Below are 27,821 nucleotides of genomic sequence, written 5' to 3'. Positions count from 1 at the left end.
CAGTGACAGAATCTGATATTTCAAACCAGAATTAAATTAACATAACCATTAATTCAGGGTCTCTTTTTCAGCAAGCCCTGGCCTTGCACACCTTACAATTTCTGTAATGGCCCAGAGTATTGCACAAACATACTGGTTTCTCTGCATTAGAGAGGCAGTTTTTTGTGAGTGGAAAAGGTAGTACATGAAGAAATGATTAGACTATCATGATCTGTATGTAAAAGGGAGCAAAATGAGGTTATAGAGGTAATTCCAGTTCTGGCAGATTTGAATGCTTGTTTCTGAAACAGCGTTATTTTAGAGTTCATGCACATATATGCCCAGTCTTGGGAGGGGGCGGGGGAGAGGGGAGGATCCAGAACATCCCCTGGCACATTGGCTGATTGTGGAAATGATGGTAGTACCTGGTACTCTGGCTCTCTCTGGAGTGTTGGTAGCAGGAGTTGAACAGCTCTGTACATGGGGGCTGCAGGCAAATGGCTGCTACTCCTCAGTGCTAGTCTTTGATACACAGAATGGCCAAGCACTTAATGTTGGTTATACTGTAGTAATTAGATCACTTAGCTGCTTTAATCAGTGATGTAAGTGTAAGCATAGGAATTAACAGCTTTCTATAAAGTTGGAAGACTCTCTCTTAACAAGTACAAAGCCAGCAGTTAAGGCATGCATGACGAAATTTCCCTGGAAGCCTCTGAGTTGCTGAACAATTGTTACTAATTTTCTGTCTTGTATTCTGCTGTAGAATTGCAGGGTACTTTAAAATCATTATATCTTATATTAATTAGTCTGACTTTAATCCTCTGAGTAGCTGTTCACAGTAATAAATTCAGTTTAGCTGATACATTGTCACTATGGTATGAATTAATTCCATGGAACAGGTTGGCTTTTTCCATGTGAGGATGATGGTCCACCCATGATACATCTGCATTGTAAAACTGTTTATGGTTTGTTGGCTTTGTTTGTTTTGGTGTTTTTTTTTTTTTTTGTTTTGTTTTAATTGTACATGAATGATCAAATGTATTTATGCACAAGGCAAAATGAAAAAATAATAATACAAAATGAACATTTTAAACTTTTTCCTACTTTTATGTGGCTAGAAAAGGAACTGTTGTAGAAATACTTCATAACACTGTATTATTTTCCCTGAAGATTGTATGTTCCTTCAGTTGAAAATGACAAGAAACCTTAATAACAATAAATTCTCACTGTTGGTGGAAAGCAGGTACTGAGAAAGATTGGTGCTTCTACAGTTAGGAGTAGGATAAAAACAAGACAGAAATATCCTATACAGAAAATTATATAGAGAAACTTGCATTAAAAAAAAAAAAAAAAGAAGAAAAGAAGGTAAAATGAGACTATACATCAAAATGCAGTGGATAGACATTATTGTGTAAGTTAGTTACAGGTAGAATTCTAAAATCTGAGTCATAGTATTCAGGAAGTTACAAGAAGAAATCTGTTATCAAAAAAGGATATATCATGGAGGATATATTTTATATATCTTGGAGGAGATTATTCAAGTAGTGAAAGGATGACTGAAGAAAAGTCTGGAATATTTTGTGTAATTCAGGCTATTTTACATATACTGGAAAAGACATTGCAGAACTAGGAAACATAAGCAGACAAAGGAATGATTAAAAAAAAAGAAAGCTCAGGTACCTTAGACTTAAGCAATATCTAGAAACTACTGTGGGTATATATGAATTGAGAAGAAAAGATGAACAGTAGATTCTTATTGACAAACTGTAAATTTTAAAGCAATATTCAAATATAAAGTTGAGCCACTTTCACTGAAATGGTTATTTCTTCCCAGCAGGAAATAAATTGGGGCATGAAATAACTCTTCTATTATAAGAAATATCCCTGTGAGCTAATATTTTTATGTGATTTGCCATGTAGGAGATCTTAGCTAGCAGCTTCTACTATGAATTAAATTTCTACAAAAAACAGGAGAGCACCAAGAAAGTCAAGTAATATTAATAAGTTCTTGGGGGTGACAATTGCTGACTAATCTGTTTTCAGTACTTTTGAGTATCTGTGCTAGATTTAGGATAACATATCTGATTTTCAAAGATAAATCCAGTAAGAGTTTCTGCTAGCTGAAACACAGACATTCAGTACCTGTCTTAGGAGATCTGCAACTTGAAAAGCTGTCCAGTTCTCAAACTCCTCTTGAAATGGTAGTTTTGCAGCCATGTTGCTGTCCAGTGAGAAAGACTTGATCTGTAGGAGTAACACTAAACCGTTGCTTCACTGTTTGTTACTGAGCTGCAGTAGAAATCCTAGGAGGAAGTCCTTTTTGCAACTTTTTTTCCGGTTTGCTCACTTAAAGTAAATGCCTATAAAGGGTGATTTAGGAAGTAACAGTAGTCTTCTGAGTGACTGTTTCCAGTATAAGGAAACTGTAAATTGTTAAATCAACATATGCAAATATCTGTCATTACTGACATCAGATAAATTCTGCTGAAAATCAGTGTATAAACTATTTCTGAGTCATCAGCATCTTAGAGGTTTAAAGGTTTAAACTATTTTTCAAAAACAATTAGTGATAGCTGTCTCTTGCCTGCCTTAAACTCCTTGATCCAGCTGCTTGGATATTCCTTCAGATTGCATTTGACTGATTTGTGCGTTTTGACCTACTGTGCTGTGGTGTTTAGACAGAAAAAATAAAGCTCAGCTGCAGAACTCCTACTTCCGTATTGTCACATCATATAATCTCATTCTTTGTCAAGTTCGGGCATCATACTTTTGGGGTTAAACAGGTCACTCAATTACTCTAAGGTGATGTATGATCTAAAGTGGTTTTCTTTTTTGTTTCATTTGGTTTGTTTGTTTTTTGTTCTTTTTTCCCCCTCTCCCCCTGTCATTATTATTACTGCCAAAGAACAAATTGTCAATACATTCATTCCAGTGCTACATTATCTTTTCAAAAGGTAGGGCTAACATAAAATGCTTGTACTGAGTCAGACCACAAGCTCATCCAGCCCAGCATAGTCTTTACTGACTGTGGTCAGAAGTGAGCTACCTAGAAAATTGTATAGAAGCAGGGCAAGCATGTAAGACTTCCGTGGTATTCTCCCAGTCTTCAACCATTTTGAATTAAGGGACTTAACAGTCTGTATGTGGCTTCTACATATGCTGCATATATGCATATCACATATGTTATACCAAAGATTCCCCACTTTGAAGCCATGACCATTATCCTTTAAAGAGGGAGATGTGCAGTGGACCGTGCAGGGACAGCCAGGAATCGCTCCTTGGCTGCAGGAGGCTGGAGACACATGCTTTTAGTGCGGGCTGGAGCTCAGAGTTGAGAGGCAGCAGAGCCAAGGAGGCTCAGGATGGACACTTCTGCCCCTTCCCAACCCTCTCCCTGTCCACCCGTCTTCTCCGAGCTGCATCCCTGCCCCACTCGCAGCCCTTCTCTGCCTCTTCACCTCTAACACAGAAATACACTTCCAGTTTAAGAGGAGCAGCATAAGCAATTATTAAATTGGAGAAGGAGGCAGGGCATGTATTCAAAAATGGAGCAAGGGGGAAATGTTTGAAAGCCATTGCTTTATAGAATGGGCAATAAAATTGCAAAGATGCAGCTGCAGCTGCTGAAACAAACCCAGATTATTTTGCTCAGCAGTTCTGAGTTACTGCAACAGGACAAATATGAAAGCTTCCATAAAAGGCTGGAGTCCAAGGAATGTTATATTCTGCTTTCCAAGTACTCTTCCTGTTTTATTTCTCAGTGCAAAACAGATTTGGGGCACATGTTCAAAGATTAAAATGGACTTCAGCTAAGTTGAAATGTTTCATCTGCTATCTTTTTTCACATTTCCTGCATGTGTTCTTGCTGTTAAGTGACTGACAGGTCAGTTGTTGCTAATGAATACTGTTAACTCTTTGCTATCATGTAACTTTGCAGAGCGTTGAATCTGCCAAAACTCATAGTCTTGGAATTTCAGAAATGCAGAATTGAGATAGAACCCCTTGCATCTTAAATTTGCCCTCCTCAGAATAATCTCCAGGTGCCTGCCTGGCTGTGACACTGTAAGAAAATCTATGCTGAATTTCATAGTGTTTCATAGTGTGTGCTGTGAGTTGTTCCAAGGGGGGCAACATCTCCCTGGATGATGGGAAAGAGTGATACTAGCTTCCACTGTGTGTAGGACCAGAAGAGAGAGGTACACGTAGTCCTTAAGAAATTCCGCTTGGCTACTTTGAGTACAGGAGGGATTGTGTCAGTAGTAGTGTCTTCATGTGTGGTGGAGGTGGGAAGCAGCTGGGTGGGAGATATAGGTGAGGTAGAGGTGTAATGGTTGCTTAGGGGAAACAACAAGATAACAGATGGCATCAGGTATGAAACATGAATAAAGTGAAGCACAGCAATGCTGTTATTTCTTCAGTGTGGGCTGAGTTTGGTTACTGATCAGGATTAAGCAGTTCTCGTTCAGAACATCTCATAGGCAGATTAAAAACAGTTTTTAAGGGATTTTGCAATTCAGTACATGCTGCCAGCAGTACCTGCTCCTCTTCTTCCTACGATTTCCCTTTAGGCCACAAGCTTTTTCAGAAATACTGTCATGCAAGATGCTGCTTCTTGCTGCCTGCTGCCCTCCGCTGTTATATTGCTACTATTCTTGGTAGTCTGCAGTGAGAGCTGAAGCTCTGCCCTGCCAGTTTACCCACCTTGCTGTGCCCAGGCCTCCTCCTTCTCCCACTTGGCTTCTCTCTGATTGCTGTCCCCCAACACTAACTTCTGGCAAATTCTCCTATTGTTGTCTGTGTTGACATTGCCTTCATTTGTATTCTGGGTCCTCAGGACAGTACTCTCAAGAGGCCAATTTTTATGCAGCTCACCTCTCTCCACTGAGTGAGACAGAGATCTATTTGGGAAGGTCATGTTCAGTTTTGTGTTCCCAAAGGGGCTGTAGCAGAGGTGGTTGAACCACAGGGAATGTAGCTTGCAAGAAATACTTTGCCCATTTGTGTTTTAGTCAGATTAAAAGTTACAAAACTGACAAAAAAATATTTTAAAACAGGGACATGTGGAGGCTTATCTGAGATCCTGCAGCTAATCTCTTGATGATGATATTGATGTTGGCCTGATCAATGCTGTAGTTTTCCCTCAAGTGTGAAAATTGAGAATATTATTATGCATTTCCACTTGCTTTCCACTATTCTCAAGGGGATTATTTCAAGAATTGTTGTCTAGGAGGACCCCAGATTCGGTTACAAATTCTACTTAGTACCCTCATACTTGTAGTTACTCTATGCAGTGCATCATCTTTCATGGCAATTCAAGTAAATATGAGCACCTGAGCATACATTGTCTGTGTGGGCTACGGTGGTGGGATCCTTAAGTGGTATACTGAGGCTTCCAGAATCCACCAGACAAAGACAGGCCACAGATGCTGTTTCTTTCCAAACATTCAGGTGCCAACGTGTACCTTTCTAGCAGATCATAAAGACTTAAATCAGAAAAAGCACTAGCCCTGGGCAGGTCATGCTCACTTGCTACTGAATATTTCCTGGAGCCTCTTGACCTGGCATGAATGCTGGCCGACTTAAAAATATGTTTGGGTATGTGAAGAATGTAATCTTTTATTTTAAACTTGTATCTAACTGGAGCCATCAACACTTCATCTGTACTCTACAATTTCATTCCTCAAAGGTAGAAATCTGATTCTATATGTTAAGAAATTTATTTTTTCTGGAGCCCTTAGCAAAAATGACATCTGGTACTTGAGAACTACCAGATTCCAGAGAAAACTTAGTTGATATGTGTGTTTTATACAGCAGGTAATTTGACCTCTAAACAGAAATTTGTTCTTATGTATAACTTGTACATAAATCAGAGTTAACATATCTTTAGAGTATGTATTTGAATGAATTCTTTTTCCTACAGTCTGAAATATGCAAGCCACATAAAGGGCATGTTTTTACAGCCTTACAGGTCTAGGAGTTTCATAAAGTAAGTTCTCAATTTGTGATTTCATAGAAATAGTTAATAAGCAGTATAAAAACTGGTTCCTAGATCATACCACTGGCCTTTCTTATTAAATAGAAGTATATATTTTCATGAGCATAAGCACTGAATGTATTAAACTTATTTCAAAACTTTCAAAGTCAAGTTGTTTTCAAAAACCTGTAGCAGCTGCAAACAACTTATTTTACTGGATGTAATGCTGGAATACTGCTCTCAGAGAAATATACTTGAACACAATAGCTCAATGAAGAATCACTGTATGTAAAATACGAACCATTGTCACTGTTTTTTTTTTGCCCATTTTATACTAAAATAATGAAAGTAATATGACTTACCATATGCTTATCTTTCTTCTCCCAGGCACACATGTTGGAGTTGGTTTCAAAGAAGTTAAAGGAGCAGTTTCTCATGTCAGCTCTTCCTCCTTAAACTGTCCCATATGTATTTTGTTGTTGCTAGTATGATTGACAGGCTTGGAATTCATGGTGGGTGGAAGAAAAACATTCTTAAAGAAAAAAGCTAGAATAATCTCATAGTCTAAGTAAGTCTACAAATAATGTCAGAAAATGAAGGCTTACTTAGAGCTGTCTGTCTAGAAGTGTGATAAAATTTTGCTAATTGGTTTTGTCTTTTTTCATTTAACAGGAAATAAAAATAAAAACAGAATCAACAGAAGTCATAGTCTCTGGAAGGGACCTCAGGAGGTCTAGGCAGAGCTTCAGCAGAGAAGCAGGATCAAATACAACTAGAGCAAATTGACTCAGTCTTGGAAATCAGTTTGATAACCTGTTTTCCTGTGAGTTCTTGGGGAAGCATCAGGTTTACCATGTCCTTGGGTGGCACAGCACAATAATAATAAATAATAAATTCTGTGCTATACTGCTGGAGTGTGCAAGAGAACGTGCCTGTTTGTAAGGATAATTGCTGTCTAAGCACCAGGTGGGCTGTACCTGGACATCCTCTCTTTCCTGAAAAAGCAAACCCAGTTTCATTAACATTTGTTCATGAGTAGTTATTTAGGAAACTCTTGTTTTGTCTTTTCATTCTGGGCACAATCTTCAATTTGGCTCCATCTTAACTGAAAAATAGGGTGGCCAAACTGGTCCCAATATATTATTTTTTATTCTGTGGTAACCACTTCTGTCTCAGTGATATCCTGATGTACTTTAGAAACATGCTTATTAACAAAATACTGAAAATAATTCAGGCCAGAGCAAATTCCTATGGGTCCCTACTTGAAATACCCATTGAGTTTGAAAGTGATTCACAGATACTTTCTCAGTGTGAGTCAGATGAGTACTTACAATATATGGTACTTTCATCACATTTCTCTAGTTTGTATGTGATTTTTTTTTTTTTTTTATATGAGACTCCATCAAAAGCCTTAGTGATATGTACTTTGTGCCCCTTACCTACTACGTAGCTATCATATCGAGGACTGAAATGAGGCTGGATTGACAGAGTTTGTTCCTGACACATTAGTTTTTATTGCAATATTAAAGAAATAATTTATAAGTATATTGAGGCCCAACATCTGCTTCAGTATATTTGTGACAGTTGAAGTCGGGCTGACTATTCTGTAGTTTGCTGTCCTCCTTCCCCCACTCATCTTAAAGGATGGATGTTTGCCTTTCTCTAGTTACTATGATTTTACTGACCTATGTTAAATCCTGAATTCATAGGACTCGGAGTTCAAGGATAATGCTTTGGGTAGTTCTTTACATAATCTGTATGGAGAATTTCATTATGCCATTCTTATTTAAATTTTTAATCCACCTTAATATTGATAATAAATATTCTAATCCTGCCATAGCTGATATCAAAGTTAAGCATCTGTTCACAATCTTTTCCCTGAAGAGTGATTAAATACTTCAGTTTTCTCCCATAATTATTATTTACTTCCTTTTTTTCTACTAAGGTGTGGATCTGTAACTCCCTCCTGTTTTTCACTTACTAATATTTCAGGAGCCATGCTGACTTGAGTGGACTTTGAATGAATCTGTGAGAGAAGTTGCACAGGCTTTTCCAACGATACCACAGGTATGCACTAAGGGAAGGAGATTCTTACAAAAATATTTTTGCAGAAAGAAATTATGTACTTCAGACTGTTTAGCTTAACTACATTCTGGCATGTGCCTTTATCATTAAATTGCTTTTTGGTTTTCAATATTAGTTTTTTTTGGAAGTTCTTGTTGAAATTCTAAAAATCATGCAACAAGAAGGTATTAAAAATCACTTCTTTTTATAGAGCAATGATGTATTGCTTAAAATTGACATTTGCTCTTACAATAATAAAAGTGTAATTCTGGATTCATAACAACTTTTGTAATGGTGTGACCTATCTCAGAGTTTGATTGTAACTCAGAACATAGCAGACTCGACAACATTTTCATAGTATTGCAGAAGTGAGGATTAAGAGTTGTAACTGTTTCCGTATGACAACATATACTCCAACAGTGTAAACAATGTACTATTGTTTTTTGAGTTGCAGTGGCATTTTCTCTCTTTTTTTTTTCCTATTATGCCAGCCAATTATATGAGGTATGAAAATGGAATTTGGGAGTCTTAGGTTCCCTTTGACTGAAGTAGATTAATTTCTATGATTAGGTAAGTAAATTAGGGAGTTTTTCAGAGGCCAAAGAGAACTGTGCCTACCTAAATACTTCATGGATTTTTGCAAATCTTATTTTCTGTCCTAGTGTTTTCCTCCATCCTCGTTTCTATGAGAGGATTTAGTACTGTAGCAGGGAAAACCATAGGAAGCCTTAATATATCAATGGTTGCCCAAATGTTATGAAAGCTTTCATGTCATAACATTAGCATGTGAGGTTTGTAGATGTCTGTTCTGTTTGTTTTTTTTTTTTTTTTTTTTCTTCAGTAAACAGTATCTTTCCAGTTCTACTAACTGCATGTTGTAGTCGTCATTTTTGTGCACTGTTTAAATTGTAATACAGAGCAAAAATCCATAGAACTTCTTTAAGCTCCCAAGTCAACATAAAATTTATTGGAGCATTCTGGCATCTAGACTGTGTTACTGAAAAATGATTAACTGTTCATGGTAAAGAACAAATAACATCTATTTGCATTACTTAATTGAATTTTCTCTCTGTGTAGCCTTAAACAGATGCATTTCCTTCTTGTGATGGCAAAAGACCCAGACCTGAAAAAGCTTCAAATGGGAGAGAACAAATCCCACAAAAACCAAACCCCAGACCCAAAAAACTTTGGTAAGAATGGTTAGAACTGTTACTATACCAAGGAGACTGTTGTTGTACATGGATTTGAAGTCTGTCACCTTTAAATCACTTCCACTACATCCACTTTACTGCATAAATATACCCCTTTCTTTATTTCACTTTTTCAACCCATTCCTGGAGAATGTCATTTCAGCTGAATTTTGATTATTGCCAAATGCTGGGTTTTTTTTGTCCACTTGTGTCATAGAGATTGGATACACAGCATAAAAACTATTGTCTTCAGGACAGTTGCTCTTTGTATTATCACTCAGTGTTCTAAAAATCTTTTTATATGGCTTTTGATTGTTAGTTTGACCTGCTCTTTGAATCTGGCAACAGATTCAGCCATTATTCTAGACAGATTTTCCCACAACTAACCATGCATTAAAAATATACTTTTTCTCATAGGTATTTGTTTGTAACATGAATTTTGCACCTAGTTTTCTTTTTATTTTAAAAAAATCATGGCTTTTACTAGTACAATAAAATATAACAGTTATAAAACCTCAACCTGCTACACAAGTGACATTGTTTATTAGAAATTCTCTTTGATTTTTTTTTTTTTTTTTTTTTGAAGGCTAAAATTGATGCTGTAGTGCTTGGTTGTGATACCCGTCTCAAGTACTCAGTATTCTTTTCAATTTAACTGAGCCACTTTTTTGATTTTTATTCTTTTGAACACCTTGGCAGAACTTGCTGTCAGTTCCCCTTGATTCATATGCTGGCTTGTATAGATTGCACTTATTTTATATCGTTTCTTTATAGAACATCTCTTTGAAATGAATTTGTGTGTTGACTATTCTAATAAAATATAGGAAAATGTGTGTGAACAGATTTCTGTCTGGTAACATTTATATGCATTAAAATCTAGTGAGTAAATTTCAAAACAGAAAAGCAATAGTATTTCAGTATCTTGCCTTATCATTTAAATAACATTCTTAGGCAGCTTAAATTTGAAAAGCTGTGGCTGATGCTTATTTTAAATTATTTTGTTTATGTTCTTGTGATGGATTTTGTTAGTATAATGAATTCTTAGTTAAACACTATTGATTTCTTTGATGCTTGTACATTGATATGTGTGGAAGGTCTTGCACCATGCACATGACTCTTGATATGAGATAAATGGAAAAATGTCAAATTAATACTTCAATTCCAAGTGAGCATACTAATGAATCATTGCATGGTATATTACAGTGGAAGAGCTCAACAAAAGTTGACTCTGTAGGTGATGAAGACTGCCATGAAGTTAGTATAAGAACCAGAGTGGTGGAGGATTTTTTTGCTGTATCTTCTTCCCAGATCCACAGTTCCCTGTCATTGCAATGAACTTTGCCAACTCCAGCTAGTTGTAATTAAAGAAAATTCTAAATTATGTTTCTAAGAAAATTGTCTCAGTATGACTTCCAAAAAAAAAATCTAAATAAAAATACACAAAGATGTGCATTTATTTCAAGTGTTATGGATACCACTCATTTCTTAGAGGTATAGGCACAGAGATACATCTTCATTCCCTACTTGCCCCATATTTTCACTGTACTCCTTACAGCCCTTGTAACCTTTGGAACAGCATTTGATATTTCAGTAAATCCAGCTATCACGCAGCAGTTATGTTGATTTCCACAGTGAACTGGTATTACTTGGGTTCACTGAATTGATAGAGGCTTGAACCAGAAAAACTTCAGTCACAACAGACTTTGAAGTCATAACTGAAGTATTTGTTGTTAGGATGCATTGTTAACAGGAAATGTAAGGCACATCATGGAAAACAGAGTTGCTTCTGTTTTGAAGAGGTATTTCTTCCTCCTTAACATACAGGTTAAGAAGGATAGCATCTTGCCCATGCTGTTCCTGAGCTGGGGAACTTAGAAGCATCCAAACAACAGTGAAGCACTAGTGTACCATTCCTATAGTATTATCAATATTATAGTGTATACATAGTATATAGTGTATATATAGTGCCTATACACTATATAGGATAGTAGTATAGCATAATATTATAGCATTGTAGTTATAGCATTATGATATAGTGTGTCTGTGCTACTGACATGCAGGCTTTGTTCAAAAATATGTACCAGGTGAATTCACGAAGGTCAGGGCTTTAGTTCTATTAGAATGATTGAGATAAAAGTAGACAGGGAAAGTAACTGGATGGAGTAAAAGGACACTGCAAAATCTAAGACCTTTCTGTAGGACAGCAGAAGGTCTGAGGGAAACTGTGGTCAATTGTCATATGAGGGAGAGAAAATCTGGGAACAGAATCTGAGATAGAGTTGGTTGGACAAGGAGTTTCTTGATTATTGTCATAAAGAGAGCATGTAAAAGGAATGAAAGAAGAAAGGAAGCAAAAAGTGATGGGTTTGGAGAACCCAAAGAGTTCAAGAAAGCATGTTACTCACTCTTATGGATAAGAGGAATTGGATGGAGCATATGTGTCAGCTGGCCAGCATCCAGATGTTGTTTGGGACCAAAAATAAGCAGACCTCCTCCCTACTTCCAGTCAAAAGAGCCCTGAAAATTAAGTTGGAAAAACAAACTCTGAACCTGTTAAATGCAGACAGAAGAAAGGAGGAATTCAAAAGGGTAAAAAGGGACTTAGAGGATGGATGAGAAATTGAAGAGATTGATAAAGAGTAGGGTGTAGAAGTGGAAGGATAAAAAAAGCAAGGAAAATGAGAAAAGAGGTGATGGGGAGACAAGCTATATAAATAGTGAATGTTTCTCAAGGTTTTTGTACTCAGAGTTTTTACATGTCTTCTGTCCTAAGTCTGCTGACATAGATAAAATTTTACGAGCAGGGTTTATTTGACAGTCAACAGAGAGAATATGATAAAATCTCAATAAATAAGAAAGACCTTAAGAGCTGAGAGATGTGTAGATTTGGAGGTTTTTTGATTCTGACTGCAATATCTCGAAGAGATATTTCAAGAGATATTATGTTTATGATAATAAATTTTAAATGAAAGAACTATCAAGAAAAAAAATCACAAAAAGTACTTTTTAGTCTCATTTGAGTTACACAAAATGAACTCAGTCACTTCATAACCTTTTATTCTAGCTCCTTTTTATAAGTTTGGTTTTATAATTTAGGTGATGGTAATGTCATCAAACCTCTCTATCAGCATGGTATTAAGTGAAATTAGATCTAGGTAAAATGATCTTATGATAACAAGAAAGGTATGGAAGGAGCAAACATTCAGTGACAGATTCTTCCCCACACCAAATATGGAGGAGTCTTCTATTGTTATATGTTGAATATGGTCAGAATTTTGCATGATTATGTCCATTCTCTTTCCCTTTTTCTTGTGAACTAGCTTTTGCTTTTGTCAACTTTTCTTCCATAGCTTTAGCACCTCTGGCTCAATTGTCATAGAGATACTCAAAGAAATCTGTGAATATTCGCACAGATATTTTTTTTTTCCGCAGTGCCAAAGTTGTCTGTTGCAGTATGAACTGATGACAATACAGTGTTGTTTCAGTTTATTCTCTCTTCCAAAGGTAGAAGCCATGCTAATCATATTAGTTTATTATCAAGGAAGTACGTGTTGCCTATTGGAAAAATACTGGGGCTTCTAAATAGAATGAGGTAGAGGGTGAATAATGACATGGGATGTACCAAAGGGCAGTTTTGTGATACAAGTTGGAATTAGTGGGAATGAGGGTAGTAGCTGACTGCTGCTTGTGTGTGTCTTGCATGACAAACAGCACTATTAAAGTATATATCAAGATTTTTGCTTTTTCTAGGGAATCTACTAGGGAATGCTGGGCTCAGTATCCATGCATATTGTTAACCTAGAGCAGAACACTCCAGTAACAGTTGCTCTTGTGTGTTGTAGACATTCCTCTGATAAACTTTTTAAGGCTCTAGATATGAGGTGTCCGGTATGCATCTACGTACTGACGGTAATATAAATATTGTATTTCTGACCTTCAGATTTTCTCTCCTGATCTGTGCTTAAATGATATATTTGCCATCTTGTCACTGATGACATTCTGTCTGCCTTGTCTAACATTGTTATACCATGATTCCTTATGATCCCATTGTCATGGGAATGCTATATTTCAAATGATGAACATTCTTTGAAGCAATGTGGGAAATAAACACACTGGTTAAACATTTACAAGACTTTTTGTTGCAATTTTGTTGTAAAATGCTTTCTTCAGTGTCCAGTATAATTGATTATATAATTTTGATGTATCTAAGAACACCGCTGTTTTATCAGATAATGTAAAGGAGGAGGAGCTACTATTCAGGTGGATACCAAGTATCTCAGTTATGGTTTTATTCAGATATTCCCTTTTGATTTCCCATGCACTTCATTACTGGGATTTACAAGACAATAAACTGAATAGTAGTGGAAATAAAAGCTTTGTTTTCCTTCAGGTGGTGAATGCTTTGCTTCTCTAGAAATGTTCTTTAGAACTGGTGAAAGTTAACCACTTCTAGAGAAGTGAACCATAAGCCATATGAGGTGAGAAAGAGAAGAAATGAACACAGAAGTTTTGCACTGGTATATTTTCTTTCATATGCTTGTTTTTGAACACACCTCAGAAGCTCCCCTACCTTAGAATTCTATGTCTGTTCTCAAAAGTTGATTGGATGTATGATGTGAATGAGACCTTAATAATGTTACATACATTCCTGATTAATTGAAGTCTATTTTGATTCTAGTATTTTATGAAAAGTCAGTGGGAGTTGTTTATGAATAACCTTCATGTCCTCATTCCTTTGTTATTAAAAAGAAATGAAATGAGAACTTAAACATAAAAAAAAAAAATGTCGACAATAAATGTCAGTGATAAAAACCTCACCACTGACCTTCAGAACAGTGAGATTTGACTATGATGTGATTATCCTCTGAGGTCAGAAGTTACAAATAGGATGATGTAGTGATGACTTTAGTCCTCTGCAAACTACACATTTTGTATAAAATCCCATGCCTCATTTGCCACATCTTTTCCACTGTCCAAAGCATGATCCATTATTTCTGTTCGCAATTTTACATCTCTCCATTATTGGCAGACTACAGCAGACAATTGAATTCTCTGGCAATTCTCACCTCTTGGTCAGCTGTGCCCCAGTTCATAACCAAAGCGCTTAATGTGCTGTATATGTGACTGGCACATTTGAGTGCAAAAGCTATGCGGGTGTACCCTTGCCCTGATATATCTGTATCAGCAAAATGAAATGGCCCATATCTTATAACTGATTACAGATTATTTAATGTGATTATAAAATTGCTCTTAACTGTAGTTCGTCTCTCCTCTTTTCTGTTGACTTGGGTGGCTGACCTTAGTATAGTTTGATTTACAGACAGAGAAATTATTTCTGTAATTTAGAGTTAGCACTCTACTACAGTGTATGCTGGAGACATTCTGATCCAGTTTCCCTATCGCATCACTGAGATGATGTCATTAAGATTGTTTATTGTGCCAGCCCAGGTTTTGGATTTCTACTGCCAGTTTGAAAAGTACTTATCTCCTTCTATAGTCATGTTTTTGTTTCTAGTTTTAAAGAAAGCTCAATAACACATAAGGGACAACAACTACCAAGTAGTTTTGAGTTTACATCTGGAAAGCCACACAATCACTTACTCATTAAATAGTTTCTGTCCTTAATGGGGATCTTACCTTTTTCACCCACAATTTTATCTAGCAAGACTTGATAAATAAATGCAGGTCCAAGCAATGAAATTCTGGAAGACTTAAGTGCTGAAAGCTACTCTGCATAGAGAAGGAGTTAATAGAGGTTCTGCTCTGGATAGACTGAACTCAGGAAGTTCATGATACTATAAGTATTTTTTTTTTATTTTCCTTGTCATTCTCACAAATAGATGAATTGCAGTTAGCTCTCTTACATCTTGTCTCTCTCACAGCACGCAAAACCCTGTGAGTCAACACTCTCTGAAAGAGCAGAACAGCAGGAGAACAAGGCCAGAAAGAATACAATATTTTTGTGGGGGTTTTTCTTAGATTAGTTTTCTTTAGATTTCTTATCTATATCCCAGGAAAGTTGAGAGCACAGGTACTTGCTTATCAAGAAGCTCTCTGAAACAAAAGTTAGCTGAAACACATCACTGCCCAAGTGTGGTTATGAATCTCTGAGAGGGCAAGGAACATCTTGAGGCATGTGGTGGCCAACTTTGGCTGGCTAACTTTTGCTGGATCTCTGGCAGACTGGCTTCCACCCTTGCTGCTGATAGAGGGCTGGCTGAAAAAAGAGGCCCCTCTGATGTGAGGCAATGCAGTCATAAGGATTGCCTTTCTACTTCCCTTTTTTTTCTGAGTTTCAGTCAATTTGTCTATCTTCAGACTGCAAACTGCCTGTGGGAGTGGGGGTTTGTCCCCTTCTTGAAAGATTGGAAATATTTCAACACTAAGGTGATTCTATTGTAGAAAAGCTGCTTTCTGTGCTTACCCTGTCTGAAAGACAGAGCTTTTGTATTTATAGCGTTTAAGCCTCTAAAACCAAACATCCTTAACTGTACTACTCATAACTAGTGAGAAAATATTTTTACAATTAGTTTCTACTATTAACTTCAGTTTTAGAAACTCTTAGAAGTATTTCTGTGCAACTGCATGTAGAATAATTCTAGAGTGTCCATCCTACAAAAGTAAATTCTGTCCAAATACAATCAATCTCAGAAAGACCGAAGTTGAAATGTAGCATTTAATCTAAAATTTCTCACTGATATGATAGCTCGATAACAGTAGAAGAATTTGGGAGAAAAGTTGACAGGATTAATCTTTCCTGCTTCAGAAAGTAACCGCCTTCTTTAAGACCTAGTTGTAAAATTTTTACCTAATTAGAATAATTTGTTTTGTGGGTATGACTTTGGAAACTTGGGAAGCAAAATCAAGTGAGCTTCTTAAACAGAGCTGGCCCCCCACTCTTTGATTCTTTTGCATCCTTTAATATGCTTGTAGAGAATGGATCTTTAGATTCTCTCTTACGCTCCCAGAGGATATTAAAATAGCACTGGGAACAATTTATCAAATGTTACATGAGAATGTCATTATTGAGACTTAATTTTTGATGTGGGAATTTTAGTAAGTTTTTGGCTTAATTCCCCAGTGGATTATATCTGGGGCTGTTTGCTCACTTTGAGTGTTCTAATAAATGTTCTAAACCTTTTTTTACATTCACTCTCACAAAATATACTGTAGCAAAATGTTAATCTGTTTATTTTTGTTTAGAGATCTAAATTGCAAATCCATCACAGATAAACCAAATCATTTTTATAAACTGAGTAAGCAAAGATAAAAGCACTATCAGAAAGAATGCCTTTTAGCAAACTGCTTTATCAAAATGACCACAGAACTATTCAGTTAAAGTTCAGGGAGAAGAACTTGAATCAAATGAAGTGCTGTTTGTTTCCAGAAAAGGTCTTAATCCTGAGTGTGTTTTGCATTACAGGATCTTCTGGTAGAAGTTAACACTTGCTTGCCTTTGAAGTTATCAATTGAATTCTGAAGACTTTGCAAAAGAGCAGAGCACTTTACTGGACTGACACAGCACAAAGGTGGTGAAATCACATCACTGTTGATGTTTTTCAGTACGTTTTGAAAAGATGAGTTAGAACTAAAAAGTGAAGTGGATTGATTGTAACTATGCAGTTCACTGTTTGAATAACGTTTCAGATAAGGATATCAACCTTATTCTTTTTTTCCTCTCCTGAAACACGATGAAGACATAATAGAACAGAGAACGTATAGTAGCACAAACTGTACTGAGGAGTAAGATATTACTGTTGGTTATAGCAGGTGAGATACCATGTGTGTTTTCAGCCAGCACTAAAGTGAAAATCAGAACAGCAGAAGAATTTTTGAGTGGTGAAATGCATTTTATGTTGAACAGCTTTTAATCTAGTGCAGCTGATCTTATATAATGCCTAACTAGTAAAACTTTTTTCTAAGAGTATCACAATAAAGTTTCAAATCCATTCTGTACATTATGAAATTAATATTTTGAAGTAGACTGCTTGATTTGAAGAAATAGTAGTGAAATCAGAGGTAGAAATTATTCTCACCAGATATACTCTTTCACACAGCAGAGTGAAGGTGGCAGTGGCCATGTACAGGCATTGGAAAGATTTTTTCCAGTTCAGGAGAATTTATTAAATACCATTTTAATGATATTTAATTTCACTGTGCTACATTTGTTTCTTACAGGATTAACAAATGCAATTTCAAATAATTCACTTGAGTAGCAAATCTTCCATCAGTATATTATAGATGTATTTATAGTCCAGGGTAAATCCCAGTAAAGCATGACACTAATCAGCCAACTCTGATTTAATCAATTAAATTCCTATATATTTGTTCTATATATTCTTGAATTTAATAATGCTGATCAAAAACATTTCAAAGCGAACCAATGAATGATAATCTGCAGTTGCGGACAATCCGCAGTTGCGAATATCTGTTATCACAGATTTATTCAGTGAAAGAGTTTCTAAGGTGAGTTGCAATGCTATAGGCCTACTTAACTCTGATAATATATATACAGTACATATATGAGATGCAAGCATTTAATCAACAGAAATGCAAAGCATTATAATGCCATGTTGGAACAGACCATAAGGGGGAGTACTTAACTACTACATTGAATCGTTAGAGCTCTGGAATAGAGACTGAAAGCAGCAGCTTTAATGCAAGGCAACCTAACATAAATAATCTCTTCAACTCTTGTTGACAGTGAAAATAAATTTTCTAAAAGAAGATTTTTCAGACCTTTAGAATCAAAATAATTAGGTCACCCCATGTATATATAAAATTAAATAGTAAATGCATTACTGAACCAGAACCATTATAATTAGTTTTCAAAAACTGAGTGATGTTTTTTTGTCACTTGGAAAGGAGTGTGATAGTTTCATCATTTATTTGGCTGGATAGTTAATTTATTAAGTGTAAAATTGGGAATATTTATACTTTCAAAATCACTGTTTCATTTTATTTCCCATATTTATGCACTAAACCCAGATTCTATCTGTAATACCATAGATAATTCATGCACTTCTTTCATGTTGATGTTGTTTACTTAGATACCTTTTATTGTTAGTGCTGTGACTGAGATAGGAATCTAGCCCACAGTATACATTCACGCAGGAGACCTTTGCAGCTGTCAGATAGTTGGCAGCTCATTGGCTTGTTTTGAGATCTGTAGATAAAAACCAGTGAAGATTAATGAGAAGATATGGGGATTGTATTTTTTTTACTAACTGACACTTGGTATCAAGGGGGCTTAATATGTCGTTGACTGTTAGTTTGCCCTGGCAAACTCTATGTGGAAGACAATAGTAGAGTAATGCTGTACTTTTGAAAGAAAACGTTACACACTTCCTTTTATTTGGGAATCTTCATGTTCCTCTTAAAGTCTGTCCACACAATTTAAGTAAGTCATAATTACCAAAGTTAGACAGAATTCTTAACACTCCCCAATTTGTCAGCAGTGGAAATACAACAAATACCAAGCCATAGCTTTGCTCTGTACAGGTGTGCAACAGCCTCTCATGGTACCTTCATAAGCAAAATATTGTGGTAACTCTAGAATATATCTTTCAAGATCTGCTCTTTATTGCAACCAGCATATGAAAGGGAGAGAAGTACTGAAGCGTTCAATTTCACCTTTTCGTTTGTCTGCCAGGAGTGATATTCCCAATGTGCATACACCACCTTGTAAATAGAAACTGTATTATGATATGCTAAATTCTGGCTTTGATACATTTTCTGGTGAATAGATGTTTGCTGATGATATCATTTCAAGACTTACTGTTTTTTCAGTTTGAGATGAGATCTTAAGTGAAGGCTTTATTTGAAGATGATATACAGTCATTGATTGTAAGCCTAATGGATTTTCTCTCTGCTTTTGGATTGATTAAACAGTGATTTCTGAGTTAGAGAATTGGGAATAAGTGATATTGAACACAGACATTCCATGTACATTTTCATGCTTCAGTAGGTCAAGTTCAAAGAAGTGCATCAACAGTATATTGGAAAAGTTACCTTAATATTCATAAAGCCATCTGTGAAAATGGCCAAAACCTTAGAAGAATTTTCCATCTTAACAATGAGCCAAAGACAATTGTTGCATTTTTTTGAAAGGATTACTTGTTCTTGCTAGTGAGTTTGTGTTTAAGGGAAACAGGGATTGTGTTCTCAGTCAGGGTCAGTAGTTCAATGCTCCTTTCTCAGGTGAACTATTTGAGTATTTGACATTACTTCCCTTTCCCACCAAAACCACTGATCACAAAAATGTGGGGACTTAACAGATATGGAGCTGTTTTTATTACAGAATTGTCCTCATATAGGTACATCATTCTGTTGTGTTGAATTGATACAAATAATTCACTGAACATTCTTCCTCCATTGCATTTACTGTTCAAGCATTTCCTGGGTAAAACATTGCTAGATCTAACACTGGAATCTGGCTTTAAAAAAAAAAAAGAAGTATTTTGCTTGATTTATTTCCATTTTATGCACAGGATGACTTAGTTTACAAGCTTCAGTTAAAAAGTATGAGATTAGTTCTAGAAGAATTTACATTTAGAACAAATCCCATGAAGAAAGAAATTAAACGTATATGGATAGTACCAACATTACTGTAACACACAAAAGGGTCACAGGAGTAATTAAACTGGAATTTAATTGTCATGTCTTAAAAAAGCATGGAACATGTTCAGCCATTATACAGGATATTATGGTATAATATTCCTGCCTGGATAGTATAGTAATAAATTGTTAGATAGAAAGAAAATGTGCCCCAGATTAATGTATGCCCTCAAACTCCGAATCCTTCATGAAGAAGATGCTGTCCTGAATCTTTAATGATATAGGACTGATGTCTCCAGTAAAGTAGTACCAGCCGAATCATGAATGTTTTCAACTTTGAGCATTTGTCCTGCCCAATACGGACAAAATTTTTAAACATTTATAGAGATAAAATGTGCATACACATGTGTACACACCAGTATACATGTACAAAGCATGCTTTTCCTGCACCAGTTGCAGGGTAAAGGGCACCACTTCCCTAGCTCTTACTGAACTCTTTTTTACTTATTTAGACTTCTGAAAACCTAAAATCAAAATCCCTTATGGAAACACATTTTTTTTTTTTGCCATCTATTTGAGTTACAGTTATACTAGCTGAAGCGGAAATAATCCAGAAGTTGGCCTTAAACCAGGAATGGAAATGGAAACTCCTCAGTGTAGAAATCATATTTTAGTCTTCTTTTTCATGAAGGCTTCAAGTAGAGATTCATAAATTCATAGGTGTTAAGGTTGCAAGTGAGTAACAGTCATTATAGAGTGCGACCTTTTGCATAACAGAAATTATCATTTATGTAAATAATTTCTTACTTTATTATCATATGACTGTGATTGAACTAAAGCATATAGTTCATAAAAACATCCAGATTTGATAAAAAGCGTTCCCAGTGTTTCAAAATTTGCAACAATCCAGCTGCAGAGAAATCGATTAAGGTGAATGGATCATATCTGCTATGTATTTCTCATGAGATCTTGAATTTATCAAGATAGCTACATGTTATACCTTATTGGTCTAAATACATCTAAATCTAAGTATATCCCATTATGTTAGTCTTGATATGTCAAATTATGACTATTAAAAATCAAGATCATAGTTAAAGAAATGGCTGCAACTTCTTTAAACAATATTATATGTTTAAAAAAACCCAAGCCACAAACAACCCCCACCCCAAGCACTGCTCAGTTCTCTTAAGAAAATCTAACAAAAGCCAGAGATACAACAAGTAATGTATGGAACTGGTTGTTCTGAGCTTTATGTTGCTTATGTCCATTTAGGACTTAGTGTTTACAAAACTTTGCTAAACCAGTTAATGTCACCAGCAGAATGAGGTGAAATAATGTGCTGGGGTCATGTCCTCAGTGGCATTGCATCTAACTGATCTTTCTCCAACAGGGTTACTGTTCTGTTAAATTCAGCAGTGTTACCTCTGAAATGTTTAATTAAGATAGGGACTTCTATGTTGACTTGTCTTTTAATCACCTTTTGGAGAATGGAGGCTTTTCTTTTTAGTGAATTCTAACTACATAATAAGACCAGCTTTTGCAGAGCAGAGCAACCAGTGCCATTTTACAGAAAAATCTGGGAAGAAAGTTCTGGGAGAGGAAAAAACTGGAAATAGAGTAAATGTTTTAAGATTTGATTTGTGATTTTTTTTTTTTTTTTTTTTACTTCTCAGTTAATAATTATATAAATACAGCCCTAAACTTAAAATAAGGAATTAGGAAAACAAGTATTCTGAATTTGGTTTATGTTACCTGGCTTCACATCAAGCAAAACACATTGTTCAACTTAAATTGAATGTGGATATTTTTGGATAATTGATAAAAGGAATTTCATTTTTGGTTGAATGAATGAACACTTTCAGCACAGAGAAACATTTTGGTCTCATTTAATAGAAAGCGTTCTGCCTCTTCTAACCAAACAAATATTTCTTTCAACAGTTGTTCAGCAAATAAACTGAAAACACTTTCTTTACCTTCTCGCAAAATACACACCATAGGTGTTCCCCAGCATTCAGTATAAGGCACTTGCCAACATGAATGCACTAATTTGCCCAAGAACTATATTTAATTTGGGGCCTAATACGGTCACTTTACAGGATGAAAAAAAGGGTTAGAGTTAGATTAAATATAGAAGAGGTGCAAAAGCTTAGCTGAGGGTTCTGCAGAGGGAAATTACTGCTTATGTGACCACAAAACCAAGCCAGGTGTCACCTTCTGAGTCAGGTCTGACTCCAGTCTATCAGACACTGTTAGCTCAAATACAGCTGGTGCTTCCCCACACCTAACATACAAACAGGAAAGTTTCTTTATTTGCACAGGAATTAATTATCTGCACACCCATCTGGCAATGGGTATAAATCATCCCAGCAATCCTGACCCCTGCTACCCTAATTATTGTCTGCATGCCCAGAATTGCTAGCCCAATAGTCCTTTTAGACACAGGCTATTGGATGCTATTGAATTCAACTCTTAACTCTACTGGACTCTGAACAATAAAGATTTAACCTATTCATTAATATTGAAAAATTATTCCTTTTAGCCAAAGTCCAAGCACAGGTTTCAGAACCTTGCTCTCATCAGAACTCAATCAATTTTCTCATTTCTAGACTGTCTAAAACCTAATAATTATCCTAACCTGATTGTTGATAGATTGCATCACTCAATAAAGGGAGGCTGCTGGCTCATACTACGTCAAGTCTGGGAGCCCCTTTGATATTGATATCTAAGCATACATTATATGACCTTGTTGATCTGGACTATGGGCCTTATCTCAAATATAGGCTTTGTTATTTTAGCTACCCTACATCTAAGGTTATTATTACTACCTTTTGTTTCTTGCCATATTGAACACTTCTAGGTAAGTACAAACCAAACTTTAAACCTAATATATATTTCTGAACCTACATCAATCGCTTTTTGTTTCCTCTTGTGTCTTTCAGTTTAACCTTTATCCAAAACATCATCCTATTCTATTAATGTGCCAAAACAATATTTATTGTCCCAAATATCATGTCTCAGAAGATAAAATCATGTTAAGAGCACAAATTTGGCCTAAGTGCAGTCCTAACCTTACTTTATAGATCCTGCAGAAGCCATTGCCCTTAATTTCACGTTGACACTGCTTTGGTCATTCCCGTATAATTAGAGTGGGAATAAAAGCTGTTCTGCAGTTCAAGGTTTGTATATGGATGAGCTGAGGTTTATGTTTCAGTACAGAATTAAGACAGTATCTCAAAATATTGTGAGGCCAGATACTTGTATCTGGGGTAACAGGATTGCTGCTTAATAATTTGCAACATAGGCTTTCTTAGATGCGTAGGGTTTAAGCTTGTTGAATTTCAGTCCTAGGAATGCACTGGAAAACTGTTACATGTTCTCACAGCTGAAAAAGATTGAAAAGCAGTGATCTGAATGGAAGGTGAATGAGTTTGGAGCATCTAGTCACTTGTGAAAATAAAAAACCTGAAGAGTGTGGAGTTTGCCACTTAAATTTACATATGTGCCTATTTTGAAATGTGAGGAAGGTAGAGAATATCGACTACTTTTCAGGCATATTCAGCATGAATTAGTGAGAAAAGTGATATATAACTGTTCAGGTGTATCCAGTTTATTTATAGTACCAAAGCAATCTTAACAAGGTTGAGTGTTTTTAATATATCAATTTAAATGGATACCTGTAAAATGTGGCTTCTCAGGAAAGAAAGCAACAGGACAGACCTTCAGTCATTGCTGTAATGAGAAAATATGCTCAAATTTAACAAGAAAAGAAAACCTGAGCAATCACTGTTTTAACATATTGCTAAAATCTTGCTTGCTATGGAGATGATTGAAGAGGCTGTATAGCATTTTTCAGAAGTCATAAAGCAACTGGCTCTACCACCATATTAAGTGCTTCCTCAGCTGATTCTTCCAACCTCAGATTGCTCAGGCTTTGCAAGAGCAAGGTTTTTCAAGTTTTTCTTGGTGGTTTGCAGTCAGGTGCATCAGTAAGCTTCTTTTGGCTCGTACATTTTACAGGGGCTGAGTTGTAAGTTTTCATGTCAAGTGTATAGTATTGGGTTGTGGGGTTGTGAGTAACAAGGTGATAACAAATTGTACTTCCATTTGCTATATGTACTACATATTTAAAGTAGTTTAATTCTGAGTTTAATGCTCCATTATTTTCCTAATAATTTTTATTCAGTGCATCTACTAAATAGCTGTGCCAAACAGTGTAAAATACCCTTGAGATCATTTTAGGAATCCAAACACATAAATTAGGACTGAATATGACTGAAGAAGTACTGTCAGTTACTTTTCTTTCCCGCTTAGTCCTTTAAAACAAAGTTATCCTCAATTTCTGGCCCTCATGTTCACCCTTCTACATTGTACTGCCGTTTGTTTACACGGGTGTTTGTTCTGTCACACGTGTGTGGGTAGCGCAGCTGTGGAGGTAGCATGAGGTGATCCTGCGGCTGTTTGCTGAGGAGTGGCAGGCAGTGTGTGCCACAGCTTCATATCTCACCGCAAAGGCTGGTGGGGTTTGTGTTTTGTTGTCTGTTGGTTTTGACTAGTGAGTAGTGAAGGGAATATGTATAAAAGTTTGCTAAAGTTAGAGTGTTTGCCCCAACAATTACTATTAACTCTTAGAACTGTAACTTCAGTACTTTGGCAAAATAATTTTATATGGAACTAAAGAGATAAGAAATTACGTTGGTATATATAGTGTATATATATAGATACATAATTTACTATTGATTTTAAATGCTCTAAAGATATATTTTATACCTTTCAACTTTTATTTGATAATGCCTACCAGATAATAGCTTTTTAGGTTGTTTGTTAACGGCCTGTGTCCTATGCCCTTGTTATATTGCTACATCATTGTCATCATCAAGTCCTTCCTACTCTGAAACCGTTCTCCTGGACAGAGTCATCATTTTCAACTCACTGCAGCAAAGTGACAAATATGATTTCCTCTAATATTCTCTCCCTCAAATGTGAAATTTTTTATTCCCTCTCAGGAACATCTGCTCTTACAGTCTGTTTTAGGTAGTTCCTTTAACTTCCCTCTATTGGTATTCATCAAGAAATACTTATGTTTGGTTTCCTTTCATGAAGCTGTATGCAACCAGAACACTAAGACCTGTTGCAAAGTTGGTCTGAACCTTTTCTTCCACCCCTCTAAACTGAGCATAATCACCCACAGTCATCCCCTCACCCTCCTTGAGTTTTGAACACCTGTACAATATGCAGGAAAGCATCAAGAAGAGACATTTTAACTCATATAACCTATATACCAGTTAAATAAGTAAGCAGGAAGCCATTGAGTCTGCATAAAGGGAAAGATGTACCCTACATACAATTTCTTGTGACAGAGAATTTTTTGGATTTGCTGATGTACGAAAACATACATGGATTTTCCCTCTGCAGGTTGTGCAGTGTGACACATATTGTACATTATTAGATGCTTGCACAAGATAATGGACTGACTGACCAAATTTTCTGTGGATACAAATCCATACTGCTAGCAAGACATAATTTTATCAATGCTAACTGCATGGTTCAGTGATTATGACATATACACAACTTATAATTCTTTAGCCAAATCTGTGTCTATAGTTTCTATATCATGACCCATTTTGCTTATGTAAGCTTTTACCTATTTATAAGAGACATCTCTGACTACCCTCCCATACATTTAAAAGCATGACTACATCTTACATCATTATTTTAATCTTAGTGTTTCACCAATATTGAAGTATTTTCCCCTGCAGACCTTTTCTTCTTGACATGATTCTGATATGCATTCATTTACAGCTGTGAAAGCTGTAGTCTGTGTATGTTGTTATACCCATGGCTTCCTCATTCTTTGAAGGTTATTGTGCAATTGCTGTACATGTTATGTTGAGATATTCAGCTGTTCTGTGTGATGAGTCTGCACAACACAGACCAGTGGGTAAGACTGTATGAGAGAAAAAGCAGTACTTTCCTCAGTGCCTCATGTAAGTAAATCAGTGGTCTGGCATAAGTACCAAAATCTACAGGAGACTTTCTCCAAATACTCCTACTGGACTCATTTGCTTTGGACAGTGAAAGGTGGGTGATAGATTGGTGTCACTCCCACGTTGCTTCAGTCAAGCTTATAAAAGAGCAGCCTAGAATAGCTGGAAAAGAACCGGTTGGGTTTTGAAAACATGTATGTAGTAATACTGGCAAAATAATTGTTCATGGCTATATAACAACTTTGGCATCTACTGGTACCTGCTCTCCATAACCATTAGCACAGTCTCAGGATTTAGGCCTTTTTCTCCTCTAACTTGGCCGGATTTTACATCTTTGTAATTCCACATATTTCAACACAGTTAAATAAAATAGAGGCTAAATTTGTCTGTGTATCATGCTTGTATTCATGACATTTTAAATTCTAGTGCATTTTAAACCTCGTAATGGTCTGCCAACAGCAAAAGAAAACTATGATATTGAATTATGTCCTTAATAACATCACAAAGTGCAAAGTGACTAAATTAAGTTGTCTTTAAATTATAAACAGCATGTATTTTTAGTAAAATTTTGAATTAATTGTTGTAACAGAACAGCATTCACAAATAGATTTACTTACTTTATATCCTTCCTGCTGTCATGCTTCATAATATATGATAATAATTAGTTTAGCATTGGAATAGAAAACCAGAAGGCCATAGGAAACCTTAGTGGAAGAAAGACATTGAAGCCTTCTGACAGAAAGTTTTTCAGTACGGTGTGGTCTTCTGATTTGTCACAACTATTGAATTACTAGCTCCATTCATAGTTATGTGATAGTACGTTGAGTCTGATTTTTCACATAGTAGAAAATTAGCTTTAATTTCTTAAAACTGAATTCTCTCTGAAACAATAAACACAGAAAAGTACTTCAATTAGGTGGAATTATACTGTCTCTTTGAATAGTATAAAAATGTGTCAAAACTTGTGATGGAATTTCCTAATAAGCAGTTGTGCATCATAAAATAATGGCATGAGATTTAAGCTTGTGATTTATGGAGTCAGAAGGATAGCTTTAAAGGCTGTCTTCTCAAAAATATCTAGACACAATGTGGTTTTCTTATGAAGATTAATCAACATATGTTCACGGCCAAGCATACAATGTTACATTGGGATAGGGCTTGTAGGGGCTTTTGCAACTCTGAACTGACTTAGTAATATTGAATTTTCTGCAAGATGAAATGAGGGAGTAAATTCTGAGATAGCTTGGGAAAGGAATTGCCAGTGGCTTTGAGAAGTAAATTTTTATGCAGTTGAAAAAAATTAGCTTTCATTGTAGTGAAAGGTAGAGCCGTCAAATCCACACTGCAAAATAAAAAAATATTTAAGTATTTTGTGATACTGTAGGCAGCTGCCAAATTATAGCTGAAGTCAGTACGAAATGAAAAGAATTCTCTGTGGAAATTGTGTCAAGAGTGGGTTTGGATTAAAAAAATCCAGCAGGATAAAGCAAACTCGCGCTATGGGTTAATCACTCAGGTTATTTCTGCTGTAACTTGTTCTGCATTAGTCGAACTCAGAACCTCAATAAATCAAAAAGGTGAGAGTTCTACCCCATTCCACTCTGCTTTCTAGCTTTCTTCAGCTCAAATTTCTAGAATAAAAAAGGCTTTTAACTGATTTTTCCTTCATCTGCAAAATTCATAGCACGTCACTCAGATGAACATCTGTTTTGTTTTCTCTCTGGAATTAACACAAAGATACATGTAATACTCATCAGCAATTCTTTCAGCTTCTCTGATGCTGGCTCTGACTTTTTTCTACAACTCATTTCAGTGGAGTGTGCAGAAAGAGCACTGCCAGGACTCACCGTACTGTTAGCCATTACCTGTTGCTTTTGCTCAACAGCCAGAAAGTGAGATAAACTTTCTTATCTTGGTGTCATTCACATAAACTTTTGAGAGGACAAGGGGACATACTGCATAATATCATTCATAAGTTTTTCTTCCCTCTGCAATGACATTATCTATAGTACTTATTCATGTTTACTCCTCCTCTCCTTTATATTACCTGGTCTGATTATCTCCTCAGCTTGA

At 35.9% G+C, this 27,821-nt stretch overlaps 1 protein-coding gene and 1 long non-coding RNA gene across 2 annotated transcripts in view; one reads left to right on the top strand and one right to left on the bottom strand.

Annotated features, from left to right (window-relative positions):
• The window catches only part of BLNK (B cell linker), a 105,446-nt gene extending 99,031 nt beyond the window's left edge, over positions 1-6,415 (bottom strand). Inside the window, 2 exon segments of the mRNA XM_042792125.1 lie at positions 2,122-2,339; positions 6,316-6,415. Of these exon segments, the coding sequence (XP_042648059.1) occupies positions 2,122-2,196 (75 nt within the window). The 5' untranslated portion in view covers positions 2,197-2,339; positions 6,316-6,415.
• Positions 6,416-6,673: 258 nt separating this feature from the next.
• On the top strand, positions 6,674-9,186 carry LOC116962177. The gene is made up of 3 exons (XR_004407407.1): positions 6,674-6,776; positions 7,946-8,020; positions 9,095-9,186. It is a non-coding gene; the product is annotated as an uncharacterized LOC116962177 (long non-coding RNA).
• Positions 9,187-27,821: the final 18,635 nt, after the last annotated feature.

Source organism: Tyto alba, unplaced genomic scaffold, assembly GCF_018691265.1.
Source record: "Tyto alba isolate M040663 unplaced genomic scaffold, T.alba_DEE_v4.0 Super-Scaffold_1, whole genome shotgun sequence".
Lineage (NCBI taxonomy): Eukaryota > Metazoa > Chordata > Aves > Strigiformes > Tytonidae > Tyto > Tyto alba.
This window is presented reverse-complemented; position numbering and strand designations above follow the sequence as displayed.